At 40.2% G+C, this 20,038-nt stretch overlaps 1 protein-coding gene across 1 annotated transcript; it reads left to right on the forward strand.

Moving 5' to 3' along the window:
- The first annotated feature begins 816 nt into the window (after positions 1–816).
- LOC311203373 (arylsulfatase D-like) lies at positions 817–12,507 on the forward strand. Its single transcript, XM_084278038.1, has 10 exons — positions 817–868; positions 1,394–1,543; positions 2,540–2,661; positions 4,113–4,235; positions 7,272–7,695; positions 8,421–8,557; positions 9,780–9,914; positions 10,570–10,732; positions 11,026–11,147; positions 11,722–12,507. The coding sequence occupies exons 1-10, from the start codon at positions 843–845 to the stop codon at positions 12,090–12,092; spliced, it is 1,773 nt and encodes a 590-aa protein (XP_084134164.1). The 5' UTR covers positions 817–842; the 3' UTR covers positions 12,093–12,507.
- The last annotated feature ends 7,531 nt before the right edge of the window (positions 12,508–20,038 follow it).

Genomic DNA, 20,038 nt, shown 5'->3' on the forward strand with positions numbered 1-20,038 from the left:
GAACTATGGATATTAACTAAGTTGCTAAATACTACCATTTTTGGAAAACAAAATGTGAAACCAACCTAATTTATATAATTGAGATGCTTGGGATAGCTCAGCTAAACATGGGATAAATTGAAAGGAGTCTATTTCAAAGCCTTTGAACCAAGGACATTCAGGCCTTACTTCAAAGTCTTTGAAGACTTTGTCTTGTCCTGGCAGTGACAGAGCAAACCCCAGAGGAAACTTTGCAGAAAGCTGTGCAGAAAGGGAGGAAGGAGCATCACACCCTGAAATCTGACACATACAAAGAAGGAGAAGGCTCATCTCAGAGTCACACCACAAGAGGTCACAGATTCAGTGTCTTCTAAGAAAATGACATTGTTGGAAGAGGATGACTAGAATTTTTACAGCTAAAGATACCTCTTACAAGCTTGAAAGGAAACTTGGCACATTATGTGAAGAAGCAGCAGGCTGCTACTGTCTCTGTGATTACAGAAAAAGTAAATTATATCAAGGACTTGATTTTTAAAAGCTCTTTTCTTCCTTTCTGAACAGTAAGTATTTTTCATGCAGCTGAGTCGTGTAACAAAAGGGAATTATTTTGCTATTTTAAGATACACTTCTCCACACGAAAAGAAAAATTCCTCAAAGCAGTGAAAAGCCGCCAGCAATAAAAACAACATTGATGCCTTTGCTCTTCTTCATTTAGGATCTGAGATGCACTGAAGTAAATAAAACAGAGAACATTGATAGGCTTTGATTAAGTTTTTTTATCTATTTTTATTGCAGTGACTAGGAAGATGCGGACATGACAAGGCTCTCTTAGTCTTGCAGGATCTGAACAGGCAAATGCAGAAATGATTTGGCAACTGCCATCTTACTGGTAAGAAAAAAAATTCATGAATTATTGTTATATAATTAGATCTAAAATGAGCAAAATTTAATAATGACATAATACAGTATAATAAGAGAGCAGGATTGTTGATCTTTAATGTAGACACACAATGCTTTTAGTTTACTGATTTCTTTTTCTTGTTCCTAACTTTTTCACAACACAAAGGTCCCAGTCTGGTGAGGAGGGTGTCAGTGGAAGTTGATCCCACACTCAGTTTCCCAGACCAACTTTTAAAAACAACCCCAAGACACTAAAGCAAAATCACTTATATGTCATCTGCCACATGTGAATTTCCAAGTGACACTGCTCATAGGAAGTCTGGAAACAATCAGGAAAGAAGATTTTAAAGTTATGATCCTGGAATTTCACTTTTAGTGATCAGAATTTAACACACCCTCTGTGTCTAGGCAGAGAGTGGTCTGGTCTGCAGCCAAGCTCACACAGGATGATCTTCAGCTCCATGCAGTGATGAATGACCAGTTCATTGGCTTTTTTCCTTCTTCTGTGTTTCAGGACATCCCTGGTCACAGCTCTGATTTTTGGTCTGCTTCTGCAGCCACCACATACACAGCCTTCCATCATCACACAGCCAAACATTGTCCTATTGATGGCTGATGATCTCGGCATAGGGGATGTAGGTTGCTATGGGAATGATACTATCAGGTAAGGAAACTGAGCATAACAGTGAACAGAGCTGGGTATTTAATGTAAATCTGCAATTCTCTGCCCATCATCAGCTATTTGGACTGTCTTCAAGTTCATTTCCAGGATTGCCCACGGGTGTCATTAATGGTAAGCGTAAAGCATTACCAGGATTATCTCGGAGCCTAGAGAGCATTCCCAGGGCCAGCTCTGCTATCCAGAGCTGCTTTACTGTGGGAATATAGAATGTTTTGGGTTGGAAGGGACGTGAACTGTTCTTGTGTATTCTTTAATTGCCTGACATTAAGAAATGAGTGACCTCTTCCACATACCTGAAAATAGAAATGTTGTTCCCCCTTTTAGTGTATCTTCATTATCTCATTTAATTCTATTTTGCCATCCTTTCCCTCTCTCACATCAATATACAGTGTAAGTCACTGCAATAAGATACATTACTAAGAAATGTTTCCCTCCTCGGACCCAAGGATATAGAATTTGCATTCTCTGAAAATTTTGCCATGGTATTGCCTGCTGGCTTCCTAGCAGTTTATCTCTTCTTTGAACAAAACCAAATTTGGTATGATCACTCCCCTCATCCAGCAAAGCTCTCAGAATCTCACCCTGATTGGCATGGGCTGACAAGTTTCTGACAGGTAGCTGATGGAGCTCTCTGCATGGCTAGGCCTCCACTTCAGCATAACATCATCCTCCAGGCACACGTTTTCTTCTCAAGAGGAGTGGAGTACATTTCTGCATGGTCCTTCATAGTTCTTTGGAAACAACAAGGAATGATTGGCTTGCAATTTATCACGATAGGAATTGTTAATGAGGAAAGACAAAGATACAAAACTCAATTTCCCTATCACTTCGTAAAATTAAAATAAAATAAAATGAATATTTCCTGGCCGTCTACAAATAGAAGAAACTTCACAAAGTGCAGGTAAGTATATTGTTCCTCATCCCTGTTCCCTTGGAGACTCTCTGAATTATATTTGATGGTGTTGGTTGCATTTTTAGGACCCCAAACATCGACCGCCTGGCAAGGGACGGCGTGAAACTGACCCAGCACATCGCTGCAGCTCCACTTTGCACCCCCAGCAGAGCCGCTTTCCTCACTGGCAGATATCCCCTCCGATCAGGTTTGCCTTGCAAAGCCAAGCAAGCTTTTAAACATTGCTTTACTGCTGAAGGAAACAATGCCATACCGTGGGCACAAAAGAAATGAGGGTGCACAAGTAGAAGGGGTGCCACAGGCATGTCATCCCTCACCGATGCACACAAAGACACACCAACTCGACCCAGCACCTTTGAGTTGGCATGTGCATTTATGGGGTACACCAAACCATCCTAGGGGGAAGCAGAACAGAAAAGAGCAGGGACTGCAGAGCACCTTGCTCCCTGACTGCTCGCAAGTTTGGTTGCCTTTTAGTGCTCTGCTGAGTAAGTTGCAGCCAGAACGGAGTTGGTACAAATCATTACATTCCAAAAAGTCATTACATAGAACATGAATAATAACAACACATTTCTAAACCACTAGTTACACTACTTTCTGTCATGGGTGACTCTTCATCAGATACCAGAAACAGCTCAGCCCTGCGGGGAGCAGAGCAGATGTATGCAGATGTGTGCCCTTTCCTTCCAGTTGAGGTGCAGGATGAGTCGTTTGCAGGAAAGCTTTGTTACCTATGTGTCAGAATTCATCCCTCTGATGAAATAACTGTTTGACAGCTATATTATTTTTCCCACTTCTGTTTTTGAAGAAAAAATACTATCCTGTCAAACTGTATCCCTGAGATGAAGAGGTATGAAAAACAAATAGCTCTACATGTTTCTAACAGCAACTCTATAACGCTTGTTCTATTGCAAATGATCTTCAGTGCCTTCATTCCCAAGGCATTTTGAGGCTGACACGTCGTCCTACTTTTATCGTGGCAGCTCCCACTGAGACAGATAGCTCAGAAATGCACATGAGCTTGTAGAGACTTGCTCCTGTTATAACAGGGCCAGACACTCACTGCTTCCGTGAGAGATTGCACTTCCCATAACATCTCATGATGGGGTTATACCAGTACATAATGCTAAATAACAGAGTGTAAACCTGCAGGTGAGGAGAAGACTGCGGTGCTAGATAGCTACTCTGTGGGTTTCAAAAGTCAAGACACCAGCTATACCACTGTGCAGGGAAATCTTGAGTTCCAGGAAGCCTTATGCAAGCTGGAGTTCGAGGCTGACAGAGGGCTGGTCTCCCTACCTTCCTCCCTGCCCTCACAGACACACTAAGTAAGCAAACTTCATACAGCCTGGATGCCACTGTGATGTATAAAAGCTCCTGTACAACTGTGCCATTCCACATAGAATGTAATGGAATGGAATATAATAGAACTGAACTCATTATGAGATACAAAGAAGAATAAATGTTTTATAATGGAGAGACATACCCCTTTCTTAATCTTCTCCAGAATTGTATATTCCTTCCTCCCAACAAACAGCATTAATACTGTAATATCAGTGAAGTAAGGAAACAAGAAAGTATGTTTGATAAAAGTACTCTAGCAGTTATACTTACTCAGATTGTTACTGTGTTTTTCAGGGATGGATGCTATAAACAACTACCGTGTTATTTTTTGGAATGGCGCCTCAGGAGGGCTTCCTCCAAATGAAACCACTTTTGCCAAAATACTGCAGCAGCAAGGCTACAGCACAGGACTAATAGGTATGGGGACACTCCTGGAGAGAGCCTAGAATGTGTTTCACCTGCACACTTCACTCAAACTTTTAGGTAGTAACTGCTCATACCTCAGTTGTAATATTTTTGTTTCCTGGTTTAAGAATATCTTGTAAGATGAAATCCTGACCAAAAAGAAGATCTCTCAAAAGAACAGGCATCCGATAAAGAGAACAATCTTTACCATTGACCTGCTTTCAAGCACAGCTGTGGTTGTTAAAATATTTAATGGAAAATATGTTAATATTTCTTAAGTATTCTTCTACCAGGTATCTAATGATTACTCCAAAGTAATTTCATAAAAAACAAAACATGAATGCCACTTAAATATGCATGACAATGCTTTACATAGCCCAGAGCAGATTCACAACAAAAAGGAACAGCTGCTGCTTAAAACAATAGAGGCAGTTCATAATATCATAGGTTCTGGCCTTTCAAAAGCAGAAACAAAGCAATTATTTTTTCTTTAATTACAACATGCCCCTATAGTTCACCAAGATGTCAGTACAGCCCATAAAACATTACCTCCTTCAGCTTTAAGACAAATTCCATTTTACTTTATATTTTATAGGACTCTTTTTTTTTTTTTTTTTAAATGCAGTTTTAACTTTTGGTCACAATCCAGTTTCAAATAATTGTTTATCTTAGATATGTCACATAGCTCCACATACAGATAAAACAAATGATCCTGAGCTGATTTTATAGCTGTTCACCCTGCCTCTTCTGAGCATCTAAATGTCAATATCTAAAATCAGTGTCTGACACATAAAAATATTGGCTGTGCTAATAAACTGGATTTACTAATAGAAGTATCTGCAGGAATGGATTTGTATTCATTGAGCAGAATACATCTAAACCACACAGGATGATGCTAAACAAAGCCCTGCAAACATTTAAAGTTCTATATTACTGAATCTTCTCCTCCTGATAGTTTTGTAGCGATATTATTTTAGTGGTTTTTAAAAAGCCCGTGTCTATTATCTGCATGCTCCAGCTTGTTTTCAGCATGCAATGACTACTCCAAACAATCAATCCCACCTGTCTCCACTTTGCTGAAGGAATTGCCTTGCAGGGAGGTTGTGCTGCATGCCTCTGAGGAGCTAGCCAGCAAAATGGGCTGGCATTTTCCCTGTGGGCATCTCAGCTAAAATCACACTACAGACACCAAGAGCATCACTTAGTTCAACCAGATTGACCAATTCTGATTAATTGCTCCATAGGGGATGATGGAAAGCACTGGTGAAAAGTGACACCAAAAAAACCCCCAAATTTACATTCAAGACATGAAGCAAGAAACCTTACCCATCTACCCACATCATCACAGCTGAATGAGCACTAAGTAGTCTCACCCTAATGGTTTGTGATTGTTTTGCTCTGAGCACAACCAGATTAATTGTGGAGCTAAATCCTATCAATAACCTGCAGCCTGAGTGATGATGAAACTTTGTTTTTGGTAACGCTTTGCGGATTCCTTGTAGTCAGAAAGCCAATGTTGTATAACATATGCCCTCAAAGATTAATTCACCTTAATTATATACTTAATTTATCTTCAGGGGATCTCAGCCGTTTGTAGCATACTAGAAGCCTTTATTGATCTCAGCTGGAGATTTAGGTGTTAGAGTGCATCTGAAACCCAAGGATACTTTAGCTGCACCTGTATTTATGACCAATGCATCTACGTATTGATTACAAACCTCTTTCGTTGTACAGCAGGCTCTAAACATGTCAAGATGTAAACTGAGTAAAGATTTTAGCTGAAAGCAATTCATCCACCTAGAGTAGAACTTTGACCCTTTCTTTATATCCAAAACTAGCATATTTTTCCTCAGAAGTAGCTGTTTCTGCTCTAATCAAAATGCACAGCAATTCTATTGAAACCTTCTCCAGATTGGCTGCCAGTGTAAGTACTGATAACAGGGTGAGCCATTTGCATAAGGTAACACCCTTATGCAAGTGCACAGCTCTTTACTCCACTATAAGAATTCATTACAAATTAGTTTTCAAGTGCAATTCTAAAAGTTCATTTTGATCCAGTATCCAAGGCTCATATTACACTGGAGATCATATGGTCCCTTGATTCAGATTTTCACAGTTTGAGCAAGATGAGCAAATTTGTTATTTCTCTTTATAAGTACCTAACCAGACTGTTTGCATAGACTGAAAGGAAAGTGTGCCATTCATCATAATAGTGGGCATATGTCCATAATAAAGAAGAAATTTTATTGCAAAAAGTCAGGAGATGTTCCTTTTTTGATACACGAAGACTTTGTTATTTAAAAAAAAAAGGCTTTGGCTTTTTAAAAATTGATGAAACACAAATAAATGAAAACATACTTATAAAGCAAGGCCTTTTATTCTCATCCAGCATGTGGAGGTATTATCAGCTAAGTTACTCACATATGTACAGCTTAATAAGAAATCCTGACCCCCTGAGCTCAAGTTCTTTTGGGGCCACTGGCTGCCTGGCAAACCCACTGCTGAGCTGCAAGTTACCTGGCTGTGCTCTCCATAGTTTCCCATTTCAGTCTGGTATCAACATGTTGCTGAGTGTTGAAACAGTGCTGACACCAAGGCATTCCAAGCTTTCCAGAAACAAGTCTGAAGGTAAAGAAACAGAAGAACAATGTTATTTTGCCCTGGATTTACAAAAAAACCTGTTTCATACCTGCCAGGTCTGCTAGGAGACCATACATTTTTGCTCAATTCTGAAAAACCTGATTTTTTCTTAATTTCCATTTCTCTTTATAGGCCAGGATTTTTTACATTTGATCAAAGCTACAGGGCATGAATATGTATAAAGGCCATCAATAACTGTTGGAAGTTTTTCATTTGTAGAAACTTACTTTCATCAATTCTAAGATATATCCCATTAGATCTGTGCATACTTGGCAGGGGGGGAGGGTGGGTGTGATGAAGAAATATCACAAGTAGGAAAAACTCTAACCATACTTGAGAAATGTTTTGTACGAAGAAAATCTCATTTTTAAATGTTACCTCTTTACATTTTAATACTCTAATTTTTAGGGAAGTGGCATCAAGGTGTTAACTGTGAATCCCGCAACGACCATTGTCATCACCCTTTAAACCATGGGTTTGACTATTTTTATGGGATGCCTTTTACACTAATAAGTGACTGTCAGCCAACAGAAGCACCAGAGATGGACAGAGTCTTCAGAGGGAAACTCTGGCTTTACACTCAGATGATTGGCCTTGTTACACTCACTGCTGTCCTAGGAAGATTAACTGGCTTATTTCCAGTCCAATGGAAAACGTTGACATGCCTTGCTGGGTTTAGCCTCCTGTTTTTCATATCCTGGTTCTCAAGCTATGGGTTTGTACAACACTGGAACTGCATTATGATGAGAAACCATGAAATTACTGAACAGCCAATGGTGACAGACAGGACTACATCCCTTATCTTAAGGGAATCCATTTCATTTATTAAAAGGTAAAGTGTATTTCTTTTGATCACATTTCTTCTGGTTCTTGAATGTCTTTTTAAACACCATTTTCCCATGTGACTTCTTGGCAAAATTTATAATGTTATATAGAATTATAAGTACTATGTTGCCTATTAATTATTAATACTATTGATAATTATACTGTAATATTAAACCAAAAATTAGGTGCTGCTTAAGGATGCCCGTTATTCCTAGCTTCACTAAAGCTCATACTGTTTCCAAATTTCCAGGGATTGGATTGAATATTTCTAGGCTATTTTGAGTAAATACACACTTCTATCAATGAGACTAACATTGCAGCTTTAAGGGACAGCATCAGATGGCAGAAACCTGTGTGTGAACTGGGGAAGAAGTAGAATGAGGAGATCTTTACCTATGAACTGATACGTGGGCAACATCTGGCCAGAGATGACCCTGCTGCCTTCGTTTCAGTGGCACTGTGGTGGTTAGCAACAGCAGACAGCAGAGCTTCAATCTGGAACTCTTCTATGTATGAATCAGGAAATAAAGAGGGACATTTTATATAAGCCAAACATTATCTTGTTGGACAGATGCCAATCACTGGGTTTTAACACCTTACAAAGTAAAGTGTTCCCTTGTGATCGTTGAAATATGTATATACATAAATCATACCATTTACCGTCCTAACTGACCTCTGTATGGATTGAGAAACTTCCTCTCTATTAACAAAGTGTTGCTTTCTGTTTTTCAGAAATAAGCACAAGCCATTCCTCCTCTTTCTCTCCTTTTTACACTCCCACACCCCCCTCCTCACAACGGAGAAGTTTCTTGGGAGGAGCCATCATGGTTTATATGGGGACAACGTAGAGGAGATGGACTGGATGGTGGGTGAGTCAGCGTAGCAAACGACAATGCTTCCAACCACATAATACCTAGGCCTGAATATACAATAGAAAATGCAGTTGTCATTAAAAGAACAAGGAAGACAATTAAAAAGAAGAAGGAAAACAGTCTGAAGCTTTTCTTGAACATCCATCAATCTCGTAGGAGCACTGCTGGCTTATAGTGTTGCCTTTGTATTTTCTCTAGTCTTGGACCAAATCAGTCTCTGTTCACTCATGTTTTTTTGGCCCAGTGTTCACCAGTTACAGCCATGACCCCATGGCTCCTGGCACGGAGGTATCCTGCTCTTCTTACTGAATAAAGTGATAATTATTTAGTTTTCTGAGATTATTGAAGATAGACGTTTTCAACCTCATGTATTCTATGTTTTTCTAATCAGGAGGCATCAGAAGGTGATAAAACTGATAAGCAAATTAAATCCAGGTGTAAACCAGCAGGCTATTTCTCTGCTGTCAGCAGCGAACTGCATGTTTTTCAGCCCCATTGGCAAATCCAGAAATCTTCATAAATGTTAATTGGTACGCCCCATGAAATTAGATTCATGTTAGTTTTCAGCCTGTTGTTTGGAGGGGAAGGAGAATTATTTATCCCCACATTTGCAAAAAAGCTAGGATTCAGGTATACGTGAAGAAATAATAGGTTTTAATATCTGCCTGTGAAGCATACACCATAAATATAACAAAAAACATTGGGAACAGCTCAATAATGACTTTTGAATAAAAAGAACTACATTATTAACGCATATTATATCCAGCCAGTAATTTAATGCAAATACTAAGTGTAGTCTAGATAATATAAGGTTATGTGACATTATTTCTTCATTTCTCATGATGGCCATCACCGATGCAGAATCTAACTTTTTGGGGGCCTTGAATGATGCTTTCTTTACCTATTTTTGCAGGACACAACACTTCTGCACTCTACAATTCAGGGTTCTTGCCTGTGACTTGGTTCTTGCACTGCTTTGTTATAATACAGTTATAATGTTATAATGCAGTTACAGCAAAGCACAAATTTTATTTGCTTTTACAGACAGTGAATTCACAACTACAAATCTCAGTCCTAAAAAAACTCCTTGTTTAAGCAATGAGCAGCACTACACAGATAAAAAATTACATGAATGAATGTTAAGAAGTCAAAGGCTAACACTTATGTAGGATAAACAGCATTTTTGTTTTTTGATACAGACATATTCCTGTCTTTACAGGCCAGGTTCTAGATGCTATTGATGATGAAGGCTTGAAGAATACTACACTAGTTTACTTTGCCTCTGACCATGGTGGATGGCTGGAAAGACAAGAAGGCAATAGGCAGCTGGGTGGCTGGAATGGAATATACAGAGGTAAGAGCTGTCAGGGATGGTGACAACGCAGTAACAGCTACTAAGGTGCTCAGGATATCCCTAAAGCATAGATAAGACTGTATGCTCATGGAGTAGCAGTGTTTTATCAATGAGAAACACATTTTTTTCATTCTAACCAGGCATTTAAAGATTTGGACAATCCTAGCATGTGCTGCAGTTCTTTATAAGCATGAATTCTCAAACTGGCATTTCCTCATGAGTCAACTGATCACAAGTTAATTTTGATTAAGTATGTATAACTTCTCATTAAATATTTGTTGCGTCTTACCTGTGCCTTAACTACAACAGATATGTTAAGAGATTGTAAAAGAAGAAAAGAACCAGGCTGGGAAATCACTTTATGCTTGAAAATTATATCAACACTGAGTTTTGATGGGGCAATATGTTTATAAAACTATGGAAGTGAGGAAATGTGTAAGGTCACTTGAGGAATCTGCCTGGCAGAGTGGAGACACTTTCACTGATGTTGAGGAGAAGGTATTTAGAGGTAAAAACAGAAGGGTAAGGAAGGCTCATAAAGGTAACATTAACTTATGATAATACAGCAGTATTTTTAAAATTTCTCTTTATTTTAAATGCAAGTTCTAAAAATGAAAATTCATTCATTAAAATTTATTATTTTTTTTAATGAAAGGTGGAAAAGGCATGGGAGGCTGGGAAGGAGGAATCCGTGTCCCAGGGATATTTAGATGGCCAGGTGTGTTACCTGCAGGCACAGTTATTGATGAGCCTACAAGTCTTATGGACATTTATCCTACAGTAGTTCATCTGACTGGAGGGGTACTACCGCAGGACAGGTATAGACATAAGTATCTTTATTCCTCCTTCTCTCCCAAAACAATGTGAAGTCTACTTTGTAAACACATTCTAAGAGTCTGACATTTTCTTTTTCACTCCTGCTTCTTTTCTGGACACATAATATTACTGCAGTTCAGTCAGCTCTCCTCTACATTTGAGGTTCACCATCCACCTGCAATCTTCAACAAGCATCTTCCTCATTCAGAGTTGCCAGTTCCAGCAAGAGGTGTGCAGAAGGAACCCAGTCCTGTACAGCTTATCCCAGTCTGATGGTCTCCATTTTTTCTGTTAGGGTAATTGACGGCCGGGACCTGATGCCTTTGCTGCGAGGAGCAGTTGAGCACTCAGAGCACGAGTTCCTCTTTCATTACTGTGGCGTTCACTTACACGCTGTGCGGTGGCACCAGAAGGACAGTGAGTACAGAACTTCTTTCCCAAGAGTTAGATGCAATCTACAGGAAGACACATTTATATAACACTTTTTTTTCTGGTATTGCAGCTTTCCATGTGTAAGGTTATAAAGAACTTGCTAGCATTACCTGTATTGTATGGCACAAAGAGATTGTTAGAGGCTTCAAGGTGCACGGCATGCCAGACAGGCTTAGGATGGGTCTTGCCCACCTCTCTATCTGAATGCAAGGCCTGGGGAGTCCATGAACTAATTTTCATGGAGAAGTCCTTGCCTCAGCCCTTTGTCTGTCCTTCTACCTTCACATGGAAGCAAGCCACAGAAGCCTCAAATCTTTTTTTTCTTCATAAAAACAATCAGTGATGACTGACACTTGCTGAAAATTTGGGAGATCTTTCAGAATGTCAGAAATCATTTTTATATGATACATTATTAGTTTAATACATTATTAGTTTCATTCTGTGTCACTTAAAAGAAATTAAAGTGCAACCAGAAATAAATTCTGTAAAAGCATTCACTCTTTTAATGCCTTGTGATAAGCACCAATGTCACTGCAAGTCTTTCTTTCTTTCCTACCAGGTGGAGCCATCTGGAAGGCTCATTATGTGACCCCCATCTTTCGTCCACCTGGGGCTGGGGCTTGCTACCACAGAGGAGTTTGCCCGTGTTTTGGGGAAGGCGTAACCCACCATGACCCTCCATTGCTGTTCGATCTCTCACGAGACCCTTCGGAAGCCAAACCTCTGTCGGCTGACACCGAGCCCCTCTTTGATGCTGTAATAAGGCAGATTGGAAGAGCCGTAGAAGAGCATCGCAGGACACTGACTCCAGTCCCAGAGCAGCTCTCCGTGTGCAACGTGGTGTGGAAGCCGTGGCTGCAGCCCTGCTGCGGGACGTTCCCGTTCTGTTGGTGTGATAAGGAAACTGATAATAAACTTGCTGACCTATAAGGGAAAGAATCAAAGTTGCTTCCTCAAAAGTGTTTTCAGACCAGGCATGTTTTCTTTGGGGGTTTTAATTGGTGGGTTGATTGGTGGGTTTAATGGAGCTTTTATTTGAGAATCTTTCCAGTGAATGGCACAGTATTTGGTAAAGGTTGCTTTAGGCTAGAAATTCTCAGGGAGGGATCAAGACAGAATGATCCGAAGAGCTTGTTTTAACTTGCATCTACGGATGAATGAGTAGTTCAAATGCACTAAACTGGGCCATCTTACATTTTGTTGTTTATGAATGTGTACTAAAAAGCTTTGTTTTGGTTTTTTTTCTCTGAATTTCTAACTTATTCCTGCACTGAGGTCTCCCTTGATTTTGTTGTCCGTACTGGTGATACATAAGATGCCCCTATAATAAATTTTATGGACTGTTGCTTCCAAAATAATTTAAAAATAATTTTGACCACACTTCCTCACAGAATCTCCTTTACAAGTAGCTTCCTTCTTTCCTTGTATCTCGTCCCTCCAGCAGCAGTGAAGGGGGTAAACAGTTAGCCTGGGGCTTCTGGATCAGGAGAGAATGCCTGTATGAAGTATAAAGCTTGGAAACATGGCAAGCTGAGCAACAGCTGTCTTCACCTTCTGAGAAGGATGGGGGTCCTCTGACTGGAGCCAGCCTCTTTTGATGGACAACAGAAAAGGGAAAGGATTTTCCTTTTCCAAAGCTCCCACTGCACCCAGGTCCCAAAGCAGCACTGGCAAGGGCACAGTGCCGGGCTGATAACCAGTTTAGTCATTTGGGCACTGCAGGAGTTACCTTGCTGCTCATATCCCAGCCATAACTGGCTCCCACTAACGAGTGGTACATTGGGAAAAGATTCTTTGAAAGATGTCCAATGCTAATTATGAAAACAAACAAACTCCAATTTAGCATTAAAAAAGAACAAATGTAGAATTAAAGTATTTCTTGCTTGACAAGTTAAACCTTCATCCCACCAAACAGCTAGATTTACTTAAATCCTTTGCTGCCATAAATTCTGTTCTTTCTTTGTGTTAAAATAGTTGTTCCTATTGAAGTAGCCTCTCAAGTAATGCTTGTCGTGGTAGGGCACAGCATATCTATTCACATAGACAAGTTTACACTGTTATATCTGAATATGTAAGCGGCTGAGAACATAATTTTCCCATTCAATTTATTTCAGGTGTTTTTTACTACTTTTCTAACTATCATGCTAGGACCTATTTCTCTTGTTCATCTCCTCTGATAATTATTTGGTTTATTTTGGTGTTATTTCCCCCTTGTTTCCCACAATTCAGCCACCAGGAAATCTGCAGGTAAACAAAGTCCTACAGCTTAAAAGTAAAGTTTTATTGCATGCTGTGACCTCATGCATTTCACAGACTGTTACAATTCACCCAGATGCTCCATTAGTGCTATGGATGAGAAAGGCACTCAGTCTTAATGGGAAAACTTCAAGAGATTAAGTGAATCCATCATTTCACATGCACTGGATTGCTGCCCAGTTTCCTCCATTGTTAACAGTGAGTACTTTATTTGAATATATTCTATTGCACTGGTTCTTTGTTGGCTAGCTGTAAAGGTCTTTCCATATTCAATGTTTTCTTTACATGAAATTTCTGTAATCAGACTGGAGCTTTTCTATTTCTCACTTTCCAAGATCTCACTTCCATTCTCAAGCCAGTTTAGTATCTGGGATTTTACATCCTCTTAATTTTTCAACACCTTTAAAAATGTATGTGTATAATACCTGTTCACATGATTGTACCAGTTTATCTTGCACAGAAATACTTCACAGCACCGCAGGACACCCATTTGGAGATAGAGAGTACAGGAAGATGTCTGAGCTAGGATTCGTTCTGGACACCAGTGTTCGTCCATGCAAGCATAGTTATCAGGTCCTGCTGATACTCAAAGTGCTGTGGGATCAGCAGATGGTTACGGCTTGCTAACACAGACATCACACACGGAACGATAATGGGCAATAATAAAGGCTGCCTTGACAAAACCATACTGTGTTTCTCTTTCTTTTGGGTAGTCATCCTGCTTTCTTGTGCAGCTGAAGCAGAAAAACAGCCTTCTAAAATTTGTTTGATTACTTTTGGGTCGGGGAATTCTAAACTTTTGTTCCTCTATGTTAAGCAGATGGCCACTTCCTCCAGCCACCCCAGCCCAGGACCCTCCTGCCCGACTGCTGGAGCCCAGGCCAGTGCCCAGGGACCCGGGGACTCTGCCCAGGCTGAGGGACACAGCTGCTGCTTTCCCCCTCGCAGGTTCAACCCGTGGTGAAACTGAGAGTGCATCCCAGCAGCACAGACATGGACATGGCCAGTCATTGTCTCCACATGCTGTGTTGAGATGTATGGTGTAGTCAGAGGAACGTGGCATTGGCTTACAAGCAGTTTTGATAGGCTTCAAACGGGATTTCTTAGATAAAAACAAAGTAGTGCATCACAGTTGTCTCCTTGACACTGAGTATAATGAGCATCCATTTTCACACAAATATCTGCCACTATTAAGATCACTTCAAACTGTTTTCCAGTTGAACAAGAAGTGTATGATTAAGGCAGGTATATCTTTGGGCAGTCTAATTCACTTACAAAGACTGTACTATCTCCTGTGCATTCTACAAATAGCACAAGGGCCGTTCTCTCTTTTTGTTATTCTTAACCTTTTCATCACCAATGTGTTTGAAAGTCTTTTTTTTTTTTTGTTCTTGAGTACTTTTTCACCTTCAGGCTATTCCCCTTTTTCCATTTATTGTATAGCCATAGGGGCAGTGAAAGGTGAAGCTTCTCACAGCTGGGCCACTAGGTTTTCCCCGTGCCTAGAGAGCATCCAAACTTATTTTGCAAACTCTAATAGCTAACAGTTAATATTTCCTAACATATTTTGCAACCTGTGCTTTTAGCTAATTTGGTTTTGGGAGGTATTTTTTGCTATTGCTCATTGCTTTCAGCTTCTTGGAAGCTCATTTAAATCAGTGAAAACTGGTGAATCAGGAGATTTGAGACTAGGATTTTCAGCATTGTTAATTTATTTATTGTTGCCACACGTGGCAGGAAGTTGCCAAAAAACCTCACCAAAACCACAAAACCAAACAAAAACCCAAACAAAACCTCAAGGCTATTCCTCTTTGCTTTACAGTATCCTGAGATATAAAACTCAGAAAACATATAGCAAATGAAGTGTTGCAGATAAGCAAAAAAGCTCCCTAGGAAAAAAATAATATTCTCTCATATTTGGAAGACTGCTATTAGTTATGTTACCACACTAAGATGATAAAAGTAGCAATTTTGTGTAACACATATACTGTTATGTTAAGCAACAAATACAAATATGTCAAGTAGTTTGTAAATGTGGGTGAACATAAGATCTATAAAACATGAAAGCTTATAGGTGGTTTATATGTGTTTTTCTGCTTCCCTTTCTTAGTCTTTTGTATCACCAGCAGCATAAACTGACATCAGGAGAACAGAAAGAAGACATACTAAGTATCAGTTATAACTCTTCAGCCCAGTTCCTAAAAAGAACAAGCCAAAGCATAAAAATATTTTCACATTAAGTGTTCCGTGTCAAGCATCAAGCTTGAGTTAAAGTAGTTCTGAGAAGCTTGAAAGGAATTAGAAAAACACTGGCAGAGGTAGGGTTGTACCTTTCTCTCTGTGGCAGCAGTATAGAGTTAATAATCCAAGTTTTGAGTACTCTATTAAATGGAGAATTCCAGGGGAACATTTGGGTTGTACCACAGTGCCACATCAGGTTCTCAACCCCACCCCAGGTAAAATTTGGCACAAAAAACCACTGAGTTTCTCTTCTCCATATGGACTAATGTACAGCCATCAGCAGAGAAGACAAAGTAAAGGCCTCCCCCAGGTTTCTCTGCCTCAGTGGCATTTCAGGAAATGACTGCAAAGATCATCTAGTTCCAACACCCCTGCCATGGGCAGGAACACTCTCTACTAGACCAGGTTGCCCAAAGCCCCATCCAACCTGGCCCTGAACACTTCCAGTGGGATTGACACAGCTTCTCTGGGTAACCCAACCCAGTGCTTCACTAGTTATCATTTTCTTGGCCAAGTAGTATGAAAAGGTTTATTACTAAGAAACAGAGTAAGAATTTCTTGTTGTCTTAGAAAGACCACCAATGCTTTGTTTCAGGTGGCACATCTGAGGCCTTGGCTGTGAGCTAACCAGCTAGTGGAAAGTAATCAAGGTAATAAATGAATATATAATCTAGGTAGTTTAAAAGACAGAAAAAAAATGAGCAAGAGATAAAAAGATAAGTGTTCCATTCTCTCCTCAGTGGAGTAAGCTTAACAGACCCTTCACAGACATAAAATAGATCATATGATTTCTGCTAGCCTCAGGAATTTATAGACTGGGTGCTCATGTACACAATACTTTGTGTCCCCAAGTCAAATAATCCATCATGACATAACAGGGGAAGACAGGGCATCATACGTCTTGTATAAACTAGCACATTTTCATTAGATAGATATACCACCAGCGGATATTACCACCCCCAAGCTCTATGCTGCTCAAGGTTGCAATCATTCTTAGCAACATTAGGTTTGCTGTTAACAACCCAGGATCACAGGTCCTGGGAGAAAAGACCCTCTGGAGCTTTGCAAAGCACATCAACAAAATTGATGCTGGAATGAGATAGTCATATGGAAAGGAGGAAAAAACCCATTAATTATACTCTAGGTGAAATACTTACATTTGGACTGGTAAAAGGCTGACTAAGTAGCCTCCAAGGATAGAGAATTCCTGTAAGTGAGATTTTTGCCCCATGTTATGAGTGTTGCAGCAGCACTTTAGACTTAATAGCTCCTAGGTGTAGTCTGTGATAGTTTAGATGAACAACTTGTGAGGAGGTGCTTGAAGCGCATCACTGTTGTTTTCATTCCTACTTCTCAAAGCTGGCAGAATTTTAAAAAGGCCAGAGGTAGTCTGCTTTGGTTTGGAAATGTGGGCTCTTCAAGATTCAGTTTTATACCTTTCTTGTGCATGTTACAGGTTGATGGGAAGAACCTTACCAAGGCAAGGAACAGCAATGCTAGGGTCCAGAAGATTCTAAGTGAGGAAGCTCAATTTTAAATACTATTTCTTGACATTTCACTAAATCACAGAACCACTAGGATGGAAAAGACCTTTTTGATCATTGAGTCCAACCATACCTGTCCTCTACTAAACCATACCCCTAAGCACCTCACCTACCTATCTTTTAAATACATCCAGGGTTAGTGACTCAACCATCTCCCTGGGCAGCCTGTTCCAATGCCCAAGAACCCTTTCAGAGACGAACTTTTTCCTAATGTCTAATCTGAACCTGCCCTGGTGCAGCTTGAATCCATTCCCGCTCATCCCATCACCTGTCATTTGGGTGAAGAGACCATCGCCCACCTCTCTACAACCTCCCTTCAGGTAGTTGTAGGTGGTGATAAGGTCTCCCCTCAGCCTCCTCTTCTCCAGGCTAAACATCCCCAGCTCCCTCAGCCGCTCCACATATGATTTGCCCTCCAGTCCCTTCACCAGCCTGGTTGCCCTTCTCTGGACACACTCCAGGACCTCAATGTCCTTCTTGTAGTAAGGGGTCCAGAAATGAATGCAGTATTTGAGGCCTCACCTGTGCTGAGTACAGAGGCACAATCACTTCCCTGGACCTGCTGGCCATGCTATTTCTGATACAAGCCAAGATGCCATTGGCTTTCCTGGCCACCTGGGCACACTGCTGGCTCATAGTCAACCAATACCCTCAGGTCCTTCTCTGACAGGCAGCTTTTCAGCCACTCTTCCCCAAGTCTGCAGCACTGCATGGGGTTGCTATGTGCCATTTAAAGGCATAGTTTGTTTTTTCTAAGCCACCATCAAGGCACTTAATGTGAAATCTACAAATTTTTTTCTAGTATTCAGGTAGAAAACTAAGTTGTTATTTCTTTTTTCTTTTCAGAAACCAGTGCAACCATTCTATCCCTTTTAACCCCTTCTATATGTCCACAACCCTCTCTTTACCACTGCGAAATTTCTTAAAAGGAGCAGCAGAGGTGTATAGAGAGACAAGAACAAAAAGATGGACTGGATGGTGATTAAACTACCATGTCAAACAGACATGTCTTTAATTACCTATTACATAGGTCAAAATATATGGAAAAAATGCAGTTGCTTGTAAAAGAGTAAGGAAGAGAAAAAGCAAAATATTTAATGAATTATCTGTAACTTCAGTCTGTCTGCTCTTGTCTGTCTGATCTTCCTGCTCCATTACTCTCTTTCTGAGACCAAATATATTCCTACATCTTTCATTGTTTCAGTTTCAGTACTCTACTGTTTACCAGATTTTGACTATAATTCATAAATTTTGTTCAAAGTACCTAATATCTCAAATAAGTGTCTGTAAGTGCAATGACTGTTTAGTTGCTGCAATATGCAAACACACCAAGACAAGTATACTCAGCAGGCTCCGATTTTAAATAGTGCTAGATGGGACTCTTCATATATGGACACAACTGAGAAAGAAATGTCATTTTAACCTTTCTACTACTACCTGTGAGTCTTCAACACTCAGACCAGCACTGACTGTTGATCAATATTTTTAAATATTAACAAGTGTTTGCGAATTTAAATGTTTAACACTTAGGGGCACAGCCCATTCTCTGACTCTGCATTGCATTGCAGGGTCTCAGTCTGGAATTGGGTCCTACATGTGGCAGCAAAGATGTTGCTACCAAGTTGTCCTGGTTTTGGTCAGGATGGAGTTAACTTCTTTTGTAGCAGCGGATGGAATGCTGTGTTTGAGAGTTAAAATGGGAGCAGTGCTGATAACACCCTGATGTTTTTAGTTGTGTCAGACAGTCAAGGACTTTCTCAGCTCTTCATATTTCTCTATTCATGAGAAAGGAGGGGACAAAGCCAGGACAGGTGACCTAAACTGGCCAAAGAGAGTATTCCATGCCAATTACGTCCTGCCCAGGATATTGGGGGGCTGAGGGGAGGAAGAAGAGGGGTGGCTCTGGGATGCGCGGTTCTTGGGGGATGGTCGGGTTCTGGGTCGGCTCTGGGTGGCACGGCCTGAGTTGTGTGGTTTGGTGAGAAACTGCATTGTGTATCAACAGCTTCATATATTTTTGCTCTGAAGTCCTGTTAGCATTGTTATATTGTATCTTTCTGTTATCTTAGTAAACTATCCTTATCTCAACCCACGGGTCTTTAAGTTTCTTGGTTTTGGGGTCATTTGCCCCTTCCTTTTCCCTTCCATTGCCTCTCACACACACACACCCCCCTCCACCCTTCCCTCTTCCCCTGCTCTTTTCCTTTAAGGAGCAGGCAGCTGCGTGGATCTCGACTCTCAGCTGGGGTAAAACTACAACACGAGGAGCTGCCTTCACAGAGTGCTCCTTGGCACTCACAGGCTTCTTCTGCAGTTGAAAATAGAACTCCTGGCAACACCGATGTTTAGGCTCTGTGGAACTGGCCCATCCATTAGATTTTGATGACTGGGGTGGGGGGGTTGAATTTAAATCTGACCTGCCTCTTTTATTATTCCTGTATGTTGGGGATCCATACGTCATTTAGTGTGATTATGTCAGTCAGCCTGCCAAATAGCTTGACTCAAACGACTAACAATAAAACAGCCTCACTGTAAACCCCAAGCTAAAGGTATTAAAGTCACAAAAATGCCAAAGTAGCCTATAAAGACATGACAAATAACAGTGAAAAAAAGAAAGCCAAATAGAAAAAAATATATCCAAGGTTAAAAACTGCACTTTTCACTTCTGTGAGGAAAAAAAGAAGTAATATGTATGATGTAAGCAAACTAAGCCAACACGAACTAAAATATTGACACAAAATTTAAATGCCAAAATAGCAAGCATTTTAAAAAATTTATATTCAATCTATATGAAGGAATCTGAGACATCAAGAAAAATATATTCATAATCAGGAC

Source organism: Gallinula chloropus (assembly GCF_964237585.1).
Source record: "Gallinula chloropus genome assembly, chromosome: 1".
Taxonomy (NCBI): domain Eukaryota; kingdom Metazoa; phylum Chordata; class Aves; order Gruiformes; family Rallidae; genus Gallinula; species Gallinula chloropus.

Excerpts from the sequence above, each read along its gene's own strand:
- LOC311203373 (XM_084278038.1), top strand. The coding sequence starts at position 843 with ATGATTTGGCAACTGCCATCTTACTG. Across the intron at positions 2,662-4,112 it reads CAGATATCCCCTCCGATCAG|GGATGGATGCTATAAACAAC; the intron begins GTTTGCCTTGCA and ends TGTGTTTTTCAG. Across the intron at positions 7,696-8,420 it reads TCCATTTCATTTATTAAAAG|AAATAAGCACAAGCCATTCC; the intron begins GTAAAGTGTATT and ends TCTGTTTTTCAG.